We start from the raw sequence: 25,010 nt of genomic DNA, 5'->3' as shown, positions 1-25,010 counted from the left end.
ATGGCTCACGGGCCCAGCCGCTCCGCGGCATATGGGATCCTCCCAGACCGGGGCGCGAACCCGGTTCCCCTGCATCGGCAGGCGGACGCGCAACCACCGCGCCACCAGGGAAGCCCTGAGCACTCTTAATTGTAAACAGATGTCTTAGATTATTAAAACGAAGAGCCTTTACTTAAAAACATCCCTGTATTCTTGGTTATTTGGAAAATTAAGAATAGGGCTGGTGTTCCCAGGGCCATCAACCATAATATGCTGCAGACCCGTAGATCACTCTGTAGGTTCCTTTGGGTTCTATAGGATTTTGTGAGTTTTCCAAAACTTGTTCCAGCCACAAAGAAGACAGTTAACTTAATTAACTAATAAATAGCTTGAACTGTCCATTTTTTCCTGTTGTCCTACAAGATCTTACATTAGAATTCAAAGACATTAAAGAATAAGGCAGATATTACAAATTGCTTGCCTTCTGAAATTCCTAAAACATGAAGTTTTCAGATGGCCTATAAAAATCTGATCGCTTATCTTATAAAATGCTGTAACAGTGGGAGAAATATACCAAATAAACAGTCCAATCCCCCCACCGCCATTTTTTTGTAAAAAGAATAAGTCCCCAGTGAGACTTTTTTAACCTAATTATTGATTTATGATCTCAAAACTATTTCATTAGGAAGCTTTCCTTCCCATTTTGGCAGTCTATTTTTGGCACAAAAATCTAGGCCAAATACAAAGTTTATTGAATAATTTCTGGAATGAAAACTGTTGAAAATTCCCTATAAATATACTCTGAGTTTAGAGCATTAAAATGGTATTAAAAACTCAGTATACAGTACAAAGTACGTTATTATACGCTCCAATAAAATATACGTCTTTAAGGCAAATTTACAGGACTGTAGCCTCCATCCTGCAGTATAGTCAAAATTATGTTTCATCTGAAGCATGAAATTTGGTGAGTACCAAATTCATCTTGCTGTGTCCTCCGTGAATACACTCCTTTGTTTATCAGCCATCACTAACATTTATTAACTATCTTCAAAATACAGTCCTTTCCCTCAAGAAGTTTAAGATATGGGTAAAAGTATAGAAGATGATATAAAGCCATTGCTATAGTGTGAACATTTGTATAGAAATTCCAAAATGGAAAACTAGAAAAGTATTTAAAATATTTTCTAAGTTCGGTAAATGGCTTCTTTCATTCCTTCAGGCATTACAGAACATACTAAAAATACAAAATAATGAGGCATCATCCACAGAGCAGCAAAGAGACACCTGTGAGAAGAGGTCATCTGACTCGGGAACTAAGTCCGCCTCAGAGCCCTTCACTTACATGGGCTCCTTCCAAGATCCAGTAACCAATTTTATATTCATAATTTTGTATTCTTCTCCTTTAGTGGACTTGAGGACATGGGGAGGGGGAAGGGTAAGTTGGGACAAAGTGAGAGAGTAGCACTGACATATATACACTACCAAATGTAAAAGAAATAGCTAGTGGGAAGCAGCCACATAGCACAGGGAGATCAGCTCAGTGCCTTGTGACCACTTAGAGGGATGGGATAGGGAGGGTGGGAGGGAGACACAAGAGGGAGGAGATATGGGGATATATGTATATGTATAGCTGATTCACTTTGTTATACAGCAGAAACTAACACAACATTGTAAAGCGATTATACTCCAATAAAGATGTTAAAAAAAAAAAAGCCTCCGAAACTACATAAACTGCAGACCCCACAAAACCTGGATCTGCCCCAGCGAGAGAATAAACAATATGTGATTTCCATGTGAGTAGGATACTTGGCTGAGATAATTTCAAAACACTGTAACCAGAGAGATAGAACAGGTTCCTGGATTACAGAACTCAATCCTATTAAAATGTCAAGTCTCTCAAAATCAAATTGAGCATTTAATGCAAGCGCAATAAATATTCCAACAGCATTTAGAAAGCATAACAAGACTTTGGGAAAATCTGGGAAACATCTGGAAAAAAATAAGAATCACCAAGAAATTTTTGGAAAAGACAATTAATTGAATGTGAGATGCAGAGTTGAGGGGGAAATGACTGCTTTTCCAGATACAAAACATATTATAAACCCTCAACAATTTAAACCACGTGGTACTACTTTAAAAAATGTACACACTGAACAAAACGAACATTAGGATGTCTAAAAAACTAATAAATGATAAAAGAGGTACACAAATTCAATAGGAGAGGGAAGAAGTGTTAGGAAAATGGTGATGGTACAATTGGTTAGATCTTTGGGAGTGAAAATCCATTTAGATCTTAATCTTATACCATTCTCTCAGCTAAACTAAATAGATGAAGTAGTGAAATATTTTTTAAAAAGATCAAATTAGAGAAAAATTACAAGAAAATAAACCTCAATTTTTTTTTTTTTTTTTTTTTTTTTTTTGCGGTACGCGGGCCTCTCACTGTTGTGGCCTCTCCCGTTGCGGAGCACAGGCTCCGGACGCGCAGGCCCAGCGGCCATGGCTCACGGGCCCAGCCGCTCCGCGGCATGTGGGATCCTCCCAGACCGGGGCGCGAACCCGGTTCCCCTGCATCGGCAGGCGGACGCGTAAACCTGAATATTTATCAACCCTACGGAGGAATGCTTTCTTAAAGCTTAGAAACAATGAAATAAGTTACAAAATAAAATACTGACAGAACTAATAATATGAAAATTAAAAATATCTGCACACATACACAAAACATTACAAATGAAAGGCAAGCAAGCTATGGGGATAAAATAGTTTCAGCAATTATGCAAGATTAATATCAACTGTATATAAAGAGCTCATACAAATCTATAAGAAAAGCACCAAGGGCTTCCCTGGTGACGCAGTGGTTGAGAGACCACCAGCCGATGCAGGGGACATGGGTTCGTGTCCCGGTCCGGGAAGATCCCACATGCCGCGGAGTGGCTAGGCCTGTGAGCCATGGCCGCTGAGCCTGCGCGTCCGGAGCCTGTGCTCCGCAACGGGAGAGGCCACAGCGGTGAGAGGCCCGCGTACCGCAGAAAAAAAAAATAGAAAAGCACCAAGATCCCAAAAGATAAATATGCAAAAATCATGCACAAACACAGTCTCGCAGTTCCTTAAAAGTTCAAACATGGAGTGACCGTATGACCCGGCAAATGCATGCCTAAGTATATGCCCAAGAGGAGTGAGAATACATATCCACACAAAAACTTGTACATTAATGTTCAAAGAAGCATTATTCATGACAATCAAAAAGTAGAAATAACCCAAATAACCATCAACTGATGAATGGAAATAAAATGTGTGAAATCCATATGATAGAATATTATTGGGCAATGAGAAAGAATGAAGTACCTGCTACAGCATGAAGTTTGAAAACTTATGCTAAGAGAAAGAAGCCAGCCACAAAAGACCAATGTGTGATTATATGAAATACCGTATTCTATGAAATGTTCATATGATTCGATGAAATATCCAGAACAAGCAGACATAGGGAGATAGAAAGTGGAGATGAGTGTTTGCCCAGGTCTGGGCAGGTTTCAGGGGAGGTGAGAAGTGACTGCTAATGGGTGCCAGGTTCCTTGCTGGAGTCATAAAAATGCTCTAAAATTAACTATGGTGATGACTGCACAGCTCTGTGAATATACTGAAAATCATTGAACTATACACTATAATTGGGTTAATTGTATGGTATGTGAATTATATCAATATACAGTACATTTATTCAATATACAATATAGATAGTATATTCTATCACTATACTGTATACTATAGCAATATACATTACAAATAGCTTTATTATAGCAATCTTTTTTTTTTTTTTCTTTTCGGTATGCGGGCCTCTCACTGTTGTGGCCTCCCCCGTTGCGGAGCACAGGCTCCGGACGCGCAGGCTCAGCGGCCATGGCTCTTGGGCCCAGCCGCTCCGCGGCACGTGGGATCCTCCCAGACCGGGGCACGAACCCGTGTCCCCTGCATCGGCAGGCGGACTCTCAACCACTGCACCACCAGGGAAGCCCGAATCTGTTATTTTTTAAAAGCATACACAGTCAAATCACAGAAGAGAGAGCAAGTTCAGAAACATGAGGAAATTACCAACATCCCTAGTAATCAAAGAAATACAAAGCAATGAGACACTATTCTTAGCAACAAAAATAATAGAGGGATAGTTTTTAAATGATAATTCTCACTGCTGCCAGAAGGACAGCAAAACAGATATTCTCATACATTGTTAGTGAGAGTGCAAAGTGGCACAGCCCTTTTTTCAAAATTTATTTATTTTTGGCTGTGTTGGGTCTTCATTGCTGTGTGCGGGTTTGGGCTTTCTCTAGTTGCAGGGAGCGGGGGCTACTCTTCGTTGCAGTGCGCGGGCTTCTCATTGCGGTGGCTTCTCTTGTTGCAGAGCATGGGCTCTAGGCACCCAGGCTCAGTAGTTGTGGCCCGCAGGCTCTAGAGCACAGGCTCGGTAGTTGTGGCGCACGGGCTTAGTTGCTCTGTGGCATGTGGGATCTTCCCAGACCAGGGATCGAACCCGTGTCCCCTGCATTGGCAGGTGGATTCTTAACCACTGCACCACCAGGGAAGTCCGGCACAGCCCTTTTATAAGGTAGTTTAGCAATATATATCAAGAACTCCAAATATAGTAACACTCTGCCTCAGCAGTGTTGATTATAAAAACACCTACAAAATTCATCTTCTATATGAGGGGGGAAATCATTATATACAAAGATTCACATTTCTGTATTATGTATGACAGTGAAGAAATGAAACGTCTTAAATGTTCGATAATAGTGAAATAGTTAAGTGTTTGTGGTATACACACTAAATGGAATATTATGCAGCCACTAAAAATATATCACATACTTGTCTGGGAAAATTATTACATGACATCAAGAGAAAAGTGGCAGCACAAAAATGTATATGCAATATGATTACAACTAAGCTAAACTTTTCCTCCTTTTTTGCATTTTTAAATTATCTTTAATAAAGCATATTTATAAATTTTAACAAATATCAAAAAGAAAAGATAAAACAGCAACAATAACTGCAATGCAAGGAACTACATGATGCTTGGCTTATGGATGCTATAATGAGCACCAGAAATTCAGAGAAGAGTTTCAAACTCAACGTTTCAATGTTTCATCTGCAGGTGACTTTGAGTTTCAAGGCTTTTCTTCCTCCAACAAAATCATTCAATGAACTCATTTATAGACCCCTCGGCCCTGGCATGTACAAACAAAAACCAATAAATACGGGATAATGTGCACCTCAATCCATTTTATGAGATATGATTATTATCCCTTCTGTCCTAACTCTGCTCTACAGCTATATTTACAATAAACATTCACTCAAACTACTTCCAATCTAGATTTGTTAAATATGTTTTTAAAGAAAAGATAGTATATAACCTGTTTTAAATTGCCACAAATAGAATCAAATATGGCAACAGCTTTAAGGAAAACTACTCACAATCAAAATAGAATACATTTTATTCTTTAAAAAAATATCCAGGTGGCAACATTCTGTAGGTATGTTGGTAATTTCATGTTATTTAATTTCAGAAACTTGGACTATTTCTTTGAAACAGAAAATGAAACATTCACATAATTTTCATCATTGGTAATCTGGCATACAAAACTCTTCCCCCAAAAGGTAGATTATGGATAATAAAGTAAAGGAAGAAGGAGGAAAGGATTTTAATAAAAAGTTGCAATTTATAAATTGTAATCATATAATTAAAGAGTACAAGCCTTCAGAAATTTTGAGTTTTCAAACACTGAACATTTAATCAGGAATCAGTACTATCTATGAAGTACCTCTTGCCCTCCATCCACTTTCCTCCATCCACTCATCTCCTTCCTGACAAAAATCAATATAATCAAAATGCTGTACAACTTTCCTCCAGACTACTTATTTTATTGAAGTCAAAAACTAAGTGAATACACTTGAGCTTCAAATTTAAGAAAACAAAACTTGTGAGCTGCTTTATTCTACTTTGGCTCAGCCAATCAGAACCCAATGTTGCCTTGGAAACCCTCATGCTTATTAGCAAAATAACTCTGTTGTTGGATTCTTAAAGCATTAAATATCCACGTAGAAATCATTTAAAAATCTATTGATAAACAGTCAACATTTCAGAGAACAACAACAACAAGAACACAAAAATTTATTATCTGGGTTGCTTTCCCCTAATCATTATACGAGGACTCTACGAGACTAAGAGAAACATTTCACCCTGTTCTTATATCCATTTCTTGTTTGCCAAAAACTTTGAAAATATAAAGAGAGAAAATGTATATAGTCTGATTTTGTCTGTGTATACTGCATACCATATATTTCATTTCATCACATACAAATGTGTTTGTTAGATTCAATTACATTTAGTTATTTTGTATCGTCCTTGATGTATGTGAGGAAAATTTTAGAAACAAAACCTTTAACCAGAAAAGAAGAAAACTGCAATGAATTACAAAAGTAGACACCATATTGGCCATATTCTCTGACTACAGCACTAGAAACACAAATTAATAAAATTAATTTTGGAAAAAAAAACACACTTAAAAAAATGTAACCTCTCCTATATAACTTTTAAGTCAAAAAGCAAACCATAATTACAGATTACCTATAAACTAATGAAAATAAGAACACTTCTCTGTTTGGTTAAGTATGGCTCTAATTGATTTCATTATTAAAAAAAATATATATATATACAAACCAGCCTGTAACTAAAAGAGGAGAAAAGAAAAAGAACAAAACCAGAAATGACTTAAGGAAGACAAGAAATATAAATAATAAATATAAAAGGGAAAATTAGAAAAACAAAACAAAGCAAAACAAACAAACAAGAAACCCTGGACCTGCATACTGGCTGTTTTGCCCCCTCCTCCCAAGGCCCCCTTCAGATCCAAGGCTATTGCTGAGAATACCGGTTTCTGCCGGCTCACAGCAGAATCCATCCCCTGGAATTACCCGTAGCCAAAGGAATTTGCCTCGCATAAGTTATGTCCCTTCATCAAGGGAGGCCCACATACAATGACTGGTCTGCGCAAGGATACAAATGCCTAGCCCTGCGCCTTGACCTGGCACATCCATGAAAGGCTATTGCAGCCTCAGTGCTCTGCGGGGAAGCAGCTGAGGCTGCCATTGCAACCACAGTTCAACTTCTCCCTCTGCTTAAAGCTATTTCCCTTGCCCCACAAAGGAGCTGTTCCTGAGAGGAATCCTCAATAACTCCTACCTGCAAATCTCAGTCTCGCTTCCTAAGGTCATCCGATCAATCGGCAACAGCTGGTGCTGGAAGTGGTCCTGGGAAGGAGGCTTTAACATGAGATTCTGGAGCTGGATCACCCACTGGCCAGCTGGCATTGAAGACACATCACTGGTGGAGGATGGGGCACAGATAGCCTCTGGCATAAGGTGCTGGTACAATTATTAAAATGTGCATGGCATGAAGGGGGGTTGCATACTGGTGAGAGGGAATGCACTGGTGAGTGCAGTATCTCAGGAGTTTGAGAGACGAGAAAGTAGTCATTAGAAGGCTGTTGCTGGAATTCCCTGGTGGTCCAGTGGTTAGGACTCCATGCTTCCACTGCAGGGGGCACGGGTTTGATCCCTGGTCAGGGAACTGAGATCTCTCAAGCAGTGTGGCCAAAAAAAAAAAAAAAAAACAAAACAAAAACGCTGTTGCTGAGGTCAATGGATGTATCAGAGAAAGTCACTGAAAGACTGGAAGACTGAGGTTAATTAATCACCAATGAGAGGTGAGTGTGAAGTTAGACAGCCTCTTTGGCACCATTTAAAGAGACTCTCATCTCCTATGAGTGGAGACCAGAAAAGGCTGAGGCTCAAGCCCAGGACTCAATTATTATAGGAACAGCCGAGCTTCAGAAGAGGCTGAACGCACAGGCTTGGCCAATCTGCTACTTAAGAACAGGGCCCATTAGGAAGGAGTTGACCCTAAGGCATGTGATGGGGACACCTTGACTCCCACATTCTCCCCAGCCCCTGGGCCTGCAGAAGTGGCCCACTTCACCCTGTGAAAGGCCAGCACTCCCTCCTTGCTTGAAGATGATGCAGAGTTCTTTGCCTTGCAAGAACAAAGGCATTTCCCTCAGACCCAACCCCACCTCCCTTCTGGCCCTCAGACAAAGAAGTAGGGTTAAGTCTACTTAACCCTACATAGCCCAGCCTGCTAAGGGAGAGAAGAGATTATGCCCCTCAAAGAAGCCTCAGGACCAAGCTCGCATGCACCATCAGAAGCCAAGAGAGTGTTTGGATCAAAGGGTGTTGGATCAAAGTGAGTGGAAGACAAAGATGGATAAAGGAAAGGTGATCAATATGGACAACCCTATGACACAGGATTTAACCCTTATAAGCATCCCGGAAGATAACGTCAACACAGGCTGGGATGGCTCTGAGAAGCTGGTAGGAAACATGTCTGCATTCGGTGAAGAGGGAATGCCAGAACTGCCACAGCAGACAGCAAAATAAAGATCCCAAAGGTTCAGAGGAACGTTCTACAGAGGATATACTACGTCAGGTCAGCAAACTCACCCAGGGGCCGCTCCTTAATAAACAGGGAAAGCACTGGGATGAGAGGCACCAATATCACAGTCAAGGTCAAGGTCAGTGTGGCTGTCTTCTGTGGGCTGGGCTGACATTGGGAATGCTCTTACAGGACTGGGCTCCGTGACGGCAGTCGGAACGGTAGAGTCTTGGAGTGGTGGAGGGCAGGTTGTGGGCAATTACTGTAATCACTGGCAAGGTTAGATTGAAGATGTGGGGGAGGGTGGGTGTCTGACCCACTGAGATATGGAGATGCTTCACAGAACATAACATCCTTAGGGACAAGATGGATAAACAGCCAGTAGGCATAGTGCTCAAACTACACAATCAAAAGACATCAAGGATGAGATCCTCAGGGACTGAGAGCAGTCACCCCAATAAAGAATTACCATACTCTGCCTAGTTTCTGGATCTGAGCCATTCCTCAGGCTGGGAACCCACTGATTGAAGACTGGCTGGGTCCCAGGAGGAAGAATGCTGACACTCATGGTATTTATGATGAAGATTCTCCCAGTCCTTCCCTCAAAGGGACATATAATCATTTACTCCAGTACAGTGGGTGTGGGGCCTGAAGAGTGCTAGCAGGCGTTGGCTATTTACTTAGTGACGGGAAGTGTGAGATGCAATACTTTGCCGATTACTTTTGGAAGGGGTTCTCCCAAAGACAGGATTCCTTATAACTTCACCAATATGGTGGGGCTGGTACCAGATGCCTGGCACTTCGGTGCTCTTCCACGTGGGCTCTTTCTCCAAATGCTATCTCATCATTCAGGGCCTCTCCATGGGGCCTCTCTCTCAATCTGACTGCGACCCCATGAGACCCTGACATCAGTCAAGGCATTGCTCAGCTGAGTCCATGGAGTCAAGAGAGATAATACAAGGACTGTTTTAAGCCACTGAGTTTTAGAGTGGTTTATTACACAACAACAGAGAACTAAAACAAGAACTCAGTGCCTGAAAATGGTGTCTGCCTTGACGAAACACTAAAACATGTGGCATTAGCTTTGGGACCAAGATGGAGCTCCTTGAAGAGATCAAAGTGAAGGCTTGAAAGACAGCGATGAAATTGCTATTGGAGACTCAAGGAAAGGGGAACCTGAGTATTATTACATCATAACAGCATGTTGTGCAAACACATGCATGACACACACCATGGTGAACTGTCACCTGCAGTCAGGTGGGAAACAGAAAAGGTACCTAAGGAACTCATGAGTCTGGCTGAGGCTACTTATAGGCAGACTGTTGAAAGCACCAACTGTTTTTGTTTTGTTTTGTTTTGTTTTTGTTTTTAGCTGCCTATGAAGAGTACACGGGAAGATTTAAAAAAAAAAAAAGGAAGTTTTTGAGCAGATTTAGAGAAAATATAAAGCAACCAGGATATATTGGGTTTTAAAGCAATGCTCAAGGTAAGAAATGGACTCAGAGGGGGGAAAAATCAAATCTAGGACATGGAAAGTAACATATGCCTCAGTGTCAAGTTCAGATTAAGGGTGGGACTGTGACACACTTTGTCGAAACCTCAGGAAGATTTTAGGTGATGCGTCATAAAGCCTTTCAGCTGAACAAACAGCCTTCTAAGAATCCTCCGGGCGTGGCTCATACGGCCTCTCACCCAGACAACAGGGCTTCTAAGAATGAATCCTAAGGAAGTTGTCCCAGAGGAACTTCACATACCAGTTTCAGAAAGAAGTGTAGCTGTGGCTTGTACCCAATGGAGTTGATTGTGATTTGATACCAAAGAAAAAAAAAAAAAAAGCACAATGTTTTAAATGAACTGAATCCATTTGGACTGAAAGGGACAGAGTCAGTTCCTAATGAAAAGAGGTCTTGGGACACTCAAACTTCTACAGGCAGTAAGCAGGTTAAGAAAGCTGCTTAGCTCCTAAGAGAGGCCATTTACGACGGAAAAGGAAGGATGACTCAGGGCATAGCCAAGAGGCTTGGGAACTATTCCTCCAGATCAGGACTGGTCTAAAAGAACTGGGAACGTGTGCCCTGCTGGATTTCAGAAGCACTATGTATCACGACTGCAATGTGCCTACCGTTCCCCCCTTGTGGCTGTTCCAGTTTTCCTGTGTCTGCCTCATCATTGTTGGGTGAATGTTGAGCAAGTAACTTCTCTCTTTAATTTACAGTTCTTTAGAGCAAGAAGAACCTACTAAGGAGCTACATCCAAGGAAACACACTGGAGAAGATCCATCAATGCCTACACCTGATTTAGATGATGAGCTCCTAGATTCAAGTTGATGCCATTATGGCATGAGACTTGTGGTCTTGGGAAGAGGGACAAGTTGCATTTTGTGTGAGGGAGGAATGTGACTTGTGGCCAGAAGGTGGACAGTGGCAGCTATTCTTCAAGGACACCCTGAATAATTCTGCCCCTCCCTGCACCTGCTTACTGCTACTCCCATCTGAGACAAAACTTATGTCCCACTGATCTGGGCTGGGGCCTGTGACTGCTTTGATTAACAGAATGCAAGGAGGTGATATTCTGGGACTTTGGAACCTAAGCATTAAGAAGGCCAAGCAGGGGCTTCCCTGGTGGCGCAGCGGTTGAGAGTCCGCCTGCCGATGCAGGGGACGCGGGTTCGTGCCCCGGTCCGGGAAGACCCCACGTGCCGCGGAGCGGCTGGGCCCGTGAGCCGTGGCCGCTGAGCCTGCGCGGCCGGAGCCTGTGCTCCGCAACGGGAGGGGTCACAACAGTGAGAGGCCCGCGTACCGAAAAAAAAAACAAAAGGCCAAGCAGCTTCCAGTTCTTCCCTCTTTGACCCTTAAGACAACATGTAAGAAGTTCTGGCTATCTTGCTGGATGGAGTGGCCACATGGAGGAGCACCGAGGCATCGGGACATCCAGCCCAGCCCCATTTGACTGCAAAAGATTCCACACAGCACCAGTAGAGGAGACCCCCATATGAGCCCAGGCAAACCACAAAATATGAGCTATAAGTGAATTATAATAACTAAGTTTGGGGGTAGTTTGTTATGCAGAGACAGATAACAAAAGTCAGGGTAAGGAGGCCTGGGGAAGAGGAATGTGGATGAGCCGGTGGTAGTGGACGTGAAACGTGAAGTTCTTTGTAGTGTATGTTTAGTTCCCACAAGAGAGCAACCACCGAGGAAGAGACACTCACAGAACGCCTCAGCCAGTTCACATCCGCCAGCAACTATCAGCCACCATCCCGGGGGTGGTCCAGTGGGCTCTTGAATGGAGCAGCTGCGCTGCTGAGGATGAGGCTATGGAAGGGGCCAACAGCGTGGGCCGCCATTCACCACGGCTGAGACAGTTGCTGCCACTGCTGAATGTTCACTCTGCCCAAAACAGAGACTAACGCCACGCAGCCCTCGATACGGCAACCGGTCAAGGACACCATCTGGTCACCTGATGGCAGGATGGACCCCTTGCACCCTGACTGGGGCAGTGACTCCTGACTCTGATACATGCTCCAGGTACAGGCTTCCCTTTGGCACCCATACAACCTAAACTACGCCACTATCGAAGAACTGGTGCTTCATCAGTGACTTGGGGCCACATATAACATTACAACAAGCCACTTTTCTTCAAAGAAGGTGCAGCAGTGGGCATATGACCACGGGATCAACGTATCCTTTCACTTACTGCATCACTCAGAAGCTGCTGGCCTAATAGAGCAGTGAGATGGCCACTTAAAAACATAACTGAGCCAAAGTCAAAGCCAGCTTGGAGGTGAGACCCTGGATAGCTGCTCCTTGGGACATGGTATACACCCCAAATCAATGACCATTATACAGTACTGTGTCAACAGTACATAGAATACATGGGAACCAAGGTTTGGATGTAGGCGTGGAACATGTTACCATCACTTCCAGTAACCTACTTAAGAAATCTGTATCCACAATTCTAGGCAGAATGCTTCCACCAAGGCACACAGCAAGATTGTCCATAAACTTAAAGCATGGATGCCTCCAAGTCACTTCCGGCTCTTTTTGCCAAGAGACCAGCAGGCAAGGAAAGTAATTATCAATCTGTAAAGAGTGCTCATCAGGGGGTGAAAGGATTGCTCCTTCCCTGTGAGGACAGGAAAGAATACACTGACAGCCCGGTGACTCACTGGGGTGTTTCTTGGGACGCCTCTCTCCAATTCTGAAGATAAATAGAGAAGTGCAGAACTGACAGCTCATCAATGCTCATGATGAGCATGGGTTCAGACCCCTCAAGGGTGAGAGTCAAGATCAATCCATCAGATAAGCTTCCAAGACTAGAAGAGATGTCGGCAGGGGGTAAAGACGGAGATGAGGAGGGTCAATTACAGCCTCAAGACCCGCTGCAATGGCCAGAGCCGTAATTCAACCCACTCACCTTCCTCTTGTGAATTTCACAGAAAAAGAGACTATCCAGCATCGTGGAGAAGACGTTCCCAGATGGGATGAACTTACTATATGAAGCAAGTGAATCCAGTCAGTAGAAGGGGTCAACTATAGTGGACCCTCAGGACCAAGGACATATTTCTTCTGTTGCTGGTAGTGTTGGCTGTTGACAACTCATAGCTTCATCGCTCTTCAGGAATTGCCCGTGGCCAAACAAAGATGCTTTGCCCAAGCCTCTGACCCCTCCCCATGGATTGTCCACATCCAGTGAGTGCTTGATATGGAGACACAGAGGCCTTTGTATTGATTTGGGATCTCTCTGAAAGGCCTTCTCAGCTCCAGAGTTCCCTATGGCATTGGTTAGGGTCTCTGCTGTAATTGAATCTCATTTTAACTCTTCCCTCAGCCCAATCTCATTTTTCCTTAGAGCACTTCACCTCTTGTACCCAAATCTCAGCATCTCAGTATGTTTCCCTGGGAACCTGATTTGCTGCAACTTGCTAAATAAATCCAAGTTTTTACTAATGTAGATAGTCATCTCTACCAGATAATTCCACGTTTTTGTTTTCCACCAAAATCCAGCCAAGTTCAAGAGTACTCATTATTTTGGGTCCTCCCCAACTCTTGCAAGTGTTAGCCTAAAATTTTTGCCAATCTGGTGCCTGCGTAGTGGTAAGTCATTCCATATATAATTTACATTCTCCTGATTACTCATGAAATTTAGCATCTTCTCATTTGCTTAGAGGCCACTTGGATTTTCTGTTCACATCTACTGCCCATTTTTCTATTAGGTATTTTTCTCCTCGTCTTCTTCCTCCACTTCCTCCTTCTTTTTAAAAATAATCTATATATGATCCGGTGTCGGTTTTATGAATTACAACTCTTGGCTTTCCATTTAATTTCTTTTTTTTTTTTTTTTTTTTTTTTGCAGTACACAGGCCTCTCACTGCTGTGGCCTCTCCCGTTGCGGAGTACAGGCACCGGACGCGCAGGCTCAGCGGCCACGGCTCACGGGCCCAGCCGCTCCGCGGCATGTGGGATCTTCCCAGACTGGGGCACGAACCCGTGTCCCCTGCATCGGCAGGCGGACTCTCAACCACTGCGCCACCAGGGAAGCCCCATTTAATTTCTTTAAGAGTGTCTCGGGATGAATATAACCTCTTAATTTTGATGTAATCAAATTTATCAACCTTTACCTTTGTAATGAGTTGGACTTTTTTTCTTTTTTTTGTCTTGCTTAAGATAGTCCCTATCATGAGGTCGTGAAGATATTTACCTGTATTATCTTCTAAAAGCATTATTGTTTCATTTTTCACACTTAAGTCTGTGATTCACTTGGAATTGACTTTTTTGTGTGTGGTGTGAGGTAAGGATCCAATTTTCGTACTTTCCATACAGATAACCAATTGTTCCCATACCATGTATTAAAAATGCAGTCCTTTCCCCACTGTTCTGCAGGGCTACCTTATTTTTTTAAATAGACTTTATTTTTTAGAACAGTTTTATATTTGGAAAAAAATTGAGAATGTAGAGTACTCACATACCCCACATTCAGTATCCCGTTATTAACACCTTAGATTAATATAGTACATTTGTTACAATTCATAAACCAACATTGGCACATTATTATTACTAAAGTCCACAGGTTATTCAGATTTCCTTAGTTTTTGCCTAATGTCTTTATCCCATCCAGCATACCACATCACATTTACTTGTCTTGTCTCCTTAGATTCCTCTTGGCTGTGACGATTTCTCAAACATCTCCTGTTTTTGAAGACCTTGACAGTTTTAAGGAGTACTGGGCAAGTATTCTGTAGGATGATCTTCCATTGACATTGATCTGATGTTTTCATCATGAATAGACTGGGATTATGGGTTTGGAAGAGGAAGAGCACAGAGGTAAAGTGTCATTATATAAGGGTACCAACTATCAATGTGACTTGTCACTACTGAGGTCCTTGTTCCCCTGGCTGAGGCAGTGTTTGTTGGGTTTCTCCACTATAATGCTATTCTTTCCTCACCCCCACCCCCGGGGAACTTTCCATACTGTACTCTTTGGAAGAAAATCACTATGCACAGCACACACTTAAGGAGTGGGGAGTTATACTCCCCCTGCTACCCCTCCCTGAGCGCCTACCTTCTTAAAAAATTAAATGTCCTTAAGTATGTTTCTTAAATAAGTAGGCCACTGGAAACAATTGCATCAATATCCTATTTTCTTATATGTTTTATAATAGGTCTTATATAACAAGGGGAAACAAATCCCCTAAATATAATTTCTAAGATTGTGGTAAAAATATACATTACATAAATTTTACCATCTTAATCCTTTTAAGTGTACAGTTCATAGTGTTAAGTACATTCAGTTCGCTGTGCAACCAATCTCCAGAACTCTTTTCATCTTGCAAAACTGAAACTCTATACCCATTAAATGGTACTTCTACATTCCCCTGCTTCCCCCAGCCTCTGGCAGCCACCATCCATCCTACTTTCTGCTTCTGAATTTGACCACTCTAGGTACCCCATATGAGTGGCATCATACAGTATTTGTATTTTTGTGACAAGCTTATTTCACTTAACATAATGTCACCGAGGTTCATCCATGTTGTAGTGTATGTCAGAATGGCCTTCCTTTTCAAGGCAAAATAATATTCCATTGTATGTATGTTCCACATTTTGCTTATCTATTCATCTGTCAATGGACATTTGGGTTGCTTCCACAGTTTAGCTATTGTGAATAATTCTACTATGAACATGGGTGTACAAATATCTCTTTGACACCCTGCTTTCAATCCATTTGGGTATGCACCCAGAAGCAGAATTGTTGAATTTTATAGTAATTCTATTTTTAATCTTTTGAGGAACCACCATACTATTTTCCATAGTGGCTGTACCATCTTATGTTCCCACCAGCAATGCACAAAGCTTTCAATTTCTCCACATCCTCACCAACACTTGTTATTTTCTGCTTGTTGTTGTTGTTGTCTTTCAGGATAGCCATCCTCATGTATATGAGGTAATATCTATTGTGGTTTTGATTTGCATTTCCCTAATGGTTAGTGATGTTGAGCTTTTTCTCATGCACTTATTGGCTATTTGTATATCTTCTTCAGAGAAATTTCTACTCAAATCCCTTGTCCATTTTTAAATTTTTTTTTTGTAGTTGTTGAGGTGTAGGAGTTCTGCATATATATCTGATATTAAATCTTTATCAGATATATTATTTGCAAATATTTTGTTCCATTCTGTGGGCTGCCTTTTCACTCTACTGACAGCGCCCTTTGTTTGCAAAGAAGGTTTTAATTCTGATGTAGTTCAATTTATCTATTTTCATTCTTGTTGTTTGTGCTTTTGGTGTCACATCCAAGAAATATAACCAAATCCAATGTCATGAAGCTTTCCCCCTATGTGTTCTTCTAAGAGTTGTATAATTTTAGATCTTACACTTAGGTATTTGATTTACTTTGAGTTGATTTTTATATGTGGTGTAAAGTAGGAGCCCAACTTCATTCTTTTGCATGTGGATATCCAGTTTTCTTCACACCATTTATTGAAAAGACTGTCTTTTCCACATTAAACAGTCTGGGCACTCGTTGAGAATCATTGACCATACCCACAAAGGCTTATATCTGAGTTCCCTATTCTCCCTCAATGTTAATTTTTTTTTTTTTTTTAATGTGGTATGCGGGCCTCCCTCTGCTGTGGCCTCTCCCGTTGCGGAGCACAGGCTCCGGACGCGCAGGCTCAGCGGCCATGGCTCACGGGCCCAGCCGCTCCGCGGCATGCGGGATCCTCCCAGACCGGGGCGCAAACCCGGCTCCCCTGCATCGGCAGGCGGACGCGCAACCACTGCGCCACCAGGGAAGCCCCCTCAATGTTAATTTTAAGAGAGGAAAAAATTTTCAAAATTTTTTATACAGTATGAGTTCAGGTATTATTTTTATGTTATAAAAAATGTTATTTAACAAATAAAAATAATACATGTTCATGACAGATAATAAAGAACTTATAGAAAGTAAAGTATAAAAAAGAAAAAAATCACTGATAATCTTATTTTGGTGTATTCTTATTTTGGTGTAATCTTATTTTGGTATAGATCTATAAATATTTCTTAATGGTATTCACCATCAAGAAATATTTGTAGATCATCTATGTAAGTAATTCAGTCTCATTACAAAATTGGGATCATGCTTTATTGATAGCTTTGAATCTAGCTTCTTATACCTAATGCAATATTTTAACATTGTCCAAAGGCTTTTTTTTCCTGAAACACATTTTGTAAATGGCTGTATAGTATTCCAATGTTTAAATAACATACCATAATTTATTTCACCATTTCCACTAGTGTTGCATATTTTATCTTGTTTGTAATTTCTCACTATTATAAATAATGTTGCAGTAAACATCACTGTACTTAAATTTGTACAGATACTTATTATTATAACCTTAGGCATACACTACTTTAATAATAACAATGAAGAATTTTGCTAGAAGAAAGTAAAACTTTGCTCTAGATTCTTATATGTTGACTCTTTCTAGAATGGCTTTCCTCAGTGGTATTCAAAACTGACTTTCCACAACTTTAAACATAGCTTTTTATCACAGAGATTAGATTTTCCTTTATAGTTATACATACTTTCAAAATAACAGGACCACTATTTGTGTTCCTCCAATGGTGGACTCCAGATTAAAATTCTTAAGATTTTAGAATATATTATTTGGCAAACCAAGGAGTCATCATCTCTTACTGTACCTTTTGATCTCAAATCTCACCTTGGTTTTAAAGTTTAAAATGTATTTTCAAAACTAAAAAATTAATTTTAATGCCAAAATTTCTAGAAGGTTGTTTTTGTTTAATGTTTTTTAATGGGTGGGGGTAGAAGTGCATTTTATTTGCTTATAGACAAAATTAAACACTTCAAATAAATAGTAAATTTCTCATATTTTCTGGCTTAATAGCACAAATTTATTCTTACCAAGTTTATCATAGATGATTAAGTCAAAAGTGAGTTGGCATGGAAAACTGATTTCTAATTTCCATTATTTTTCCCAATCTTTATGTGTAAATACTTGTCTGATAGGTTTGGTAGCAAATTTATTTTTGAGTCCTGATCTATGACAACTTAAAATTCACATTTCAACCTAATAATCCATATGTTTACAGTTTAAAAGTTACATTTTGGTGACTGGGATAAACACAAGAGGAGGTTTCTGGGATGCTAACATTATTTTACATATTGACCAAGATATTGATTACAAAGGTGTGTGTTTATTTTGTAAAAATTTCTTCAGTTGTACTCCTAATGATTTGTGCACATTTCAGTATGTATTTAAGCTCAATAAAGAGTTTCTTTTAAAATTATATTTTAAGAGTTTTCTTAAGGATATGAGTCTCTACATTTTGTAGTTTAAATACTGAAAAATGAAAATTCGAGTGGCTTCTCTTAAAAATTTAAGCTATGAAAACAATTTAAAACTGTGATTTTACAGATACAGTTTATTCTCACATCATTCTTGTAAGTTCAACAATTATTTTAAAAAGAGTGGATGTATGTATATGTATAACTGACTCACTTTGCTGTACAGCAGAAACACATTTTAAATCAACTATACTCCAATAAAAATTAATTTTAAAAACCACAAATACATGTAAAATAACACACACACAATTTTCAATATGCAAAAACACAGACTGCATGGACACCACCAAAGGGGCTCAACATGAAGCACTTTAAATGAAGTGCTGCAGCTGATAAAATTAACATTCTTAATTATTTAAAAGGTTTCAACTTCTTAAACTATTTTCTAGTTAAATGCATTATGGCTTCTTCTACCACCAATTTATCCCTGCTCTGCTGGTTGTAGCAATAAGTTGAACATTTCAGGCATCACCTCCACCAAAATTCAGAGAAATAAAATTAAAATTCATGTTGGCATTACTCATTAGGATGTGTTATGAATGCAGAAAAAGCGTAGTTGTGTTTCTCTGGCAGCTTAACGTCTTGTTCCCCCTAAACCTTGTATCATATGACATTAGATACAGGTGTTAACAAATGAACACAGAAACATATTAGCCATGTGGTCTCCTCCCAACCTCCATTATCTAAAGAAATGCTACAATATAAAAAACACTTTAAATTATTAATTATTTTAAATCACATGACTATGACCTTCTCTAACAAGTTTGTATAAACCACAGAACTTGATTCACCTTTTACTGCATTACTTCAGTGAGTTTCCCTCTGATTTAATATAAGAAGTTTAAGTATACAACTGTTTATCAGGAACATATTTACATGCTCAGATGCTCAGCAAAGCCTTTTAAATGCTCTTCAGCCTTTAACTAATGTCCTAAATGATCTCACCATATTCTGGGCTTGGTTGGTATTACAGACCCAAGAAACTAGGAACAAAATAACGCTCCCCAGAAATAGCATTTATTACAACATCTATACCCAATACACATTGTACAAAGCCAACACATCCATAAATAATTAAGCAATTAAAAAAAATGTTTCCCACCTATCTTATCTGTATGCAACAGCCTAGCACAAAGAAATTCACTAAGTACCTGCCCACATAATAAAATCAACTACTTACATTAGAGGGCAGTTTTGCAGTCCTCATCCCACCCCATCATGTAATCCTCTCTATTTCCTGGCCTCTAAATCCCATTAATCTCCCAAATAGGGTGAAGCAGAACATACTTAGAAATTTAGGATCAAGTTTAAAACTACCACCTAGGCATCTGTCAAGTGCAGATCCTGGTATTCTCTCAGAAAGGGGTCCTAAAATAGGGGTCTGTCTGGGCTCCCCAACTGCCAAACACCAGCCTGGGGTTCAAGAATCCCTAGACACCAGATTAGCCCCCATTGCCTGGTTTGAACCAATTCTTCTTTCTCTTTCTCTTCCATATTTTCTCTGGGCTATTCCAACCTGCCTTTATTTCTAATCTTGTCTTCTCTACACAAATGCTATCAAACTGTTTTCCAAAGACATGTTTCACATGAAGATTTCATGTTCCCACACAGTTTTCATTACAATAAAATAAAGCAGCACAATGAGCACATGACTTAATGCCCTTTAGTATTCCATGAATGTTCAGTGGGGTGTTTTCTTTCCTTCGTGAGATTTGGAACAAAATATCAATGAAACTTCAGAAAAACCAATTAAAGTATCACCTTTGGTTTTAAATTAACGAATCAATCAAGTAGCTCTCTTTTAGAGGAGAGAACTTCTGGGTAGGTAGTTCAGGAGTGAGGAGCATGGGCTCTGAAGCCTGACAACTCGCGTTTAAATCTGCACTGCGCTAGGCACTAACTGTGACTTCAGGCAAATCACTCAGTTGCACGGAGCCTCAGGTGGCTCACCAATACCACGGAAACAGTAGGACCTCCCTGGGAGAGCTGTTGCACGGATCTCACACTTTCATCCAGCAAAGCACTTAGAAGCGTGCCTGGCAAGTAGTAAGCTCTCAAAAAACTAACGTGAGGGAAAACATAAAGCAGAGCATAACTACATACTTGCAGGAATAAGACATACCACTTTTCTCCAGAACCATCTTTCAAATTAATCTATGGCCAAGACTAATTATTATGGTGAAACTGATTACGTCACGAAGGCAGCACATATTTAGAGAACAAAGTACAAGGTAACGATTTTGGAGACCTTTGCATTTTTTGTGAAATAAATGGTAATATGCTTATAGAATGTCGAAGCAAAATATGTTAGCAGTTTCACTTTAATCTTTCTCATAATTTGGGTTTTTTTAAGTAACAATGATACAGTTGTAAAAAAAGTTTTCTCCCTTTCTGAATATATGGGACATTTTGCAGGTTTACTCTATATTCTCTATTAAATTCTAAAACTTTAGTAGAAAAAGTAAACTATAACATACAAATGCTCTTACAATAGTGTCCTCACAAAGGCTTCATGACAAACATTTCTGAGTTTACCAATGCGAGGGTTAGTCTAAGTTAAATTATGGGAATATTTGTTTACGCTGACGAAGAACAGACGAAATGCTGCACGATTCAACATTCGTTTAAAAAAAAAACAAAAAAAAGAAAACAGAAAAAAAACCTGGAGCGTTTTAAGTCAATGTACAGCTTGAACTTGACACTAAATACATACATTCAGCCGACCTCTGACATCGCAGGGGTCCTGAAGCAGAACCAGGCCAGCTCGGGCCGCGCCTGGAGCCGGGGCGGCGAGTTCGAAGCCGGAACGCGGCGGCCGCCCGGCCCCTGCGCGCTCTGGGCGCCGCTGCCTGACCGGGGCCCGCGGGAGCCCGGCCAGGCGGGGCTGGGAGCTGTGAGACGGGGGTTTCGGGAAAGAGCGAGGGGGAAGAGGGCCGGAGTTTAGGAACCCAAGGAGTGGAAGCGAAAGGATGCGGGGGCCTTAAGGAGCTGGACCCACACGCCTGTTCCGGGCGGCAGGAAGCGCCCACCGGGCCGCCGGGGTTGGAGGAGGGGCCCCAGCGCGCCCGGAAGCTGGAGAGCCACCCCTGCTGGACCGCGAAGTGAGATCCGCGGTTTCTCTTCTCCGGACCCTCGAAATCCACGTCTGCGTTGCCCGGAGACCTCAACTCCATGAATTATGCAAAACTACCGGGGACCCGCTTGTAAAATGGGTAAGCGTCCCTGGGTGGGCTCGAACCACCAACCTTTCGGTTAACAGCCGAACGCGCTAACCGATTGCGCCACAGAGACTCTGTTGTGGCGGCGCCCTCCAGCCATAACCTTTGTGAAGAATAATAAAGGCAGCGCGTGAACGTTCGTTTCTTTTCTGCTCCCTGATGCCTAGCATTCAAATCAGATTTTTCCACTTAACATTTCTAACCCTTTAACTCTATTTTCCACCTTTAAAGCATATTGGAAAACTATAAAATACAGCAAGATCAAGCAGAATTTCACATTGCAACGTGTATTAAAATACTGCTGTTCCCTCCACCTCCCCTCCCCCTCCCGTTTGGAACGTTTTGTTTCAGGGAGATAACTATTATGTTTGTTTTATAGGGAAATAAAAAATTTAATCTTTAATCTTATGAGTTGAGAAACTTTCCTTTTATTTCAAACTCTTTGTCCAGTACTTTGCTCACTCATCTTCATAATTTACTTGTGTGCATTCCCAAGGTCATCTGAATTGTATTTGCCTTCATTATTTTTATTTTCAGGTATTATTAAATACGTATATGCAATTCCTATTTGTTTGTTGTGTACTAACCTATAGTACAATTACTTGTCACTAACATTTTGTTACTGGAAAAGGACATTGGGGGAAAAGCTACAGTAACATTCTTTCATCCCTGTACGCTGTAGTTCATTGCTAAATCTGCTCTTGATTTCTCCTTGGAATTAGCCTGTACACCCACATTTGAGCCATGCCACTTAAAACGTACGTTTCATGGGATATATATAACCCAATTTGAGGAAAGAAAAGTTAGAGAAGAAAAAAACTATGATTTATGACTAATGCCTGAAAATCCCTAACACAGAAACACCTCTGGCAAACGTTACATCCCTGTAAATACCCTAGATGAAAATCTTACCCTTTGTGTGAATATATCCTGATGCCTTTTGAGGTACTCTTCAAAACTCCAGGCACTTTTTTCCCCTATTCCCGCCTCAGAGACCTGCTAGTTTCCACTTGACAACTCTGTACTTAAACTTTTAAGTTACTAAATTGCTCTGTCCAGAATCCCTTGAGAAAGAATTCGTATCATGATTTATAGAAGTTGTATGCGACCTGCCTTGGTCCAGTCAACATTGTGAGTTCCTGTGGCTTGTTAAGAGAACTTAAATTGGCTTTGGAACCAATTAGTGGAGTTCCTTGAAAGCGCTGAGATATCAAACAGCTGTGAATTCATACCAAGCTGTACCACTCTGGTCTCAAAAAACTTTTAGAAGTGCACTTGAAAATTTTTAATTTGAAAAAAAAAAATCCAGGAAGCACTTATAAAAAATATATAATGAGTCTGATTTCATTATATGATGCTACCTCCATGCTTTACGTTTTATGTACCTGTTAATGTGAGCTAAAACTATTAGGCACTGGTTTTTCTTCTCTGAATACCAAAATGAGTATTCTCTCCTCTGCTATTGTGCTTGTGACTATTCAGTTAGAACAGACTGCAACTAGTACCTCACCACCCCTTCATTCAATATTTACTCTGCCGCTTAGAATATTAGGAACAGTTCTACTCATGTGACTATCTTCAGCTCCAATCTCTTTTCCTCACTTCAGTCATCATACTAACATTTTAACTTCTAAAAAAGAGAGATATTGAGAAACAGTTGATGAGAAAAAAATAATTCAGAAAGAAATAATTAGCTCATTGTATGCTAAAATTTTTTTCTATGTGAGGATCATTGTTTAAAATTCAGCCTGGTTCTGTAGTTATTAATATTTTTAAGAAAATAAATTGCTCTGTCCACAGTTCATTAGCTTTGCCTTTTGGTCTCTCCATTTGTAAATACTTCAAAAGAACATATAAATATTAAACATATTGAATGGAATATCAACATTTCACTCCAATTACGTATATCAAATGCAGCTTTTATGCAAAATGCCCATTTACAAAAATAAAAGCATGTGTTGTCATCTAAATCTTTGTGATTGTCTCATTTTAGGCCTTAATATCTATGCCCAATTTTTAAAGACAAATTAAGCCCACTGGATTAACTTTATTTTTGGCTGCATTGGGTCCTCGTTGTGGGCTTTCTCTAGTTGCAGCGAGCAGGGGCTCCTCTTCGTGGTGATGCACAGGCTTCTCACTGTGGTAGCTTCTCTTTGTTGCAGACCACAGGCTCTAGGCGCACAGACTTCAGTAGTTGTGGCTCGCGGGCTCTAGAGCGCAGGCTCAGTAGTTGTGGTGCACAAGCTTAGTTGCCCCGCCAGCATGTGGGATCTTCCCGGAAAAGGGATAGAATCCGTGTCCCCTGCATTGGCAGGTAGATTCTTAACCACCGCGCCACCAGGGAAGCCCTGGATTAACTTTAGAAACATACATCATTTTTCCTTAAATTTCAGGGTAACCCACAACAAATGATTCTTAAAGCTTCAGTAATACTTAGGTCTTTATAATTGCTAAAAGTGAAAAGGACTGAGCATCTTGCCCCCTTTTTGTATATCATACACAATGAACTGCAACTTTAACTTTTCCAAGAATGTGCCCTATCAAAGAAGCTGACCTCTGCAGATTAATGGGCCTGCATATTTTATTTCCTTCTTAGAGAGGAAAAAAAGAGAGAAGAACATCTTGCAAATGGGATCCACCTGCCTTGACATCCAAGGCAAGATAGACTACACTGATTTATAGACCTTCCTGGAAGCACGAATCCAAGGCTCTCAGATGTGCCTCCAGCTTCAAACCAACAGAAGAGGCAACTCACAGGATTTCCATTAACACAACTGTGCATGGCCTTAATTCTTTTCAATTCCTGTATTTCAAAAGGACTGAGTTGTTAAAACTGAAAAATCCAGTTAGAATGTAAAAAGAAATCAATGAGTTAGAGAAATCATCTCAATAAATGGAAGATTGTGGCACCAGGAAATCAGTTAAAAGAGAATGCCGGGGACTTCACTGGCGGTCCAGTGGGTAAGACTCCGCGCTCCCAACGCAGGGGACCCAGGCTCAACCCTGGTCGGGGAACTAGATCCTGTGTGCATGCCGCAGCTAAGAGTCCACATGCTGCAACGAAAGATCCCACATGCCGCAGCTAAGACCTGGTGCAGCCAATATTAATTAATTAATTAATTTTAAAAAGAGAGAGAATGCTGAACCAGGAGTCTCAAAGAGCAAGAGAAGAACTATAAGACCAATTTTCAAAACTAAACAAAGAGGGCCTCCCTAGTGGTGCAGTGGTTGAGGGTCCGCCTACCAATGCAGGGGACACGGGTTCGTGCCCCGGTCCGGGAGGATCCCACATGCCGCGGAGCGGCTGGGCCCGTGAGCCGTGGCCGCTGAGCCTGCGTGTCCGGAGCCTGTGCCCCGCAACGGAAGAGGCCACAACAGTGAGAGGCCCGCGTACCGCAAAAAAAAAAAAAAAAACTAACTCCAGTCACATTTTAAAACTGATGTATAGTAAAGGGGAGTCAAATCCTTCCAACCAGGCTCAAGCTTAAATGAT

At 40.8% G+C, this 25,010-nt stretch overlaps 1 protein-coding gene and 1 non-coding gene across 4 annotated transcripts in view; both read right to left on the bottom strand.

Moving 5' to 3' along the window:
- The window catches only part of LOC114487145 (translation initiation factor IF-2-like), a 154,613-nt gene extending 133,141 nt beyond the window's left edge, over nucleotides 1-21,472 (bottom strand). For 2 of the 3 annotated variants that reach the window (XM_028495768.2, XM_028495766.2), the window contains exon 1: nucleotides 21,013-21,472. In XM_028495768.2, the coding sequence (XP_028351569.1) occupies nucleotides 21,013-21,472 (460 nt within the window). Of the gene's footprint in view, nucleotides 1-14,524; nucleotides 14,743-21,012 lie in introns of those variants that run through there. The other variant, XM_028495767.2, reaches the window with a different exon arrangement.
- Nucleotides 21,473-21,516: 44 nt separating this feature from the next.
- On the bottom strand, nucleotides 21,517-21,590 carry TRNAN-GUU (transfer RNA asparagine (anticodon GUU)). Its single transcript has one exon. It is a non-coding gene; the product is annotated as a tRNA-Asn (tRNA).
- Between the last annotated feature and the right edge of the window lie 3,420 nt (nucleotides 21,591-25,010).

The sequence above is a fragment of the Physeter macrocephalus genome, chromosome 11 (assembly GCF_002837175.3).
Source record: "Physeter macrocephalus isolate SW-GA chromosome 11, ASM283717v5, whole genome shotgun sequence".
Lineage (NCBI taxonomy): Eukaryota > Metazoa > Chordata > Mammalia > Artiodactyla > Physeteridae > Physeter > Physeter macrocephalus.
This window is presented reverse-complemented; position numbering and strand designations above follow the sequence as displayed.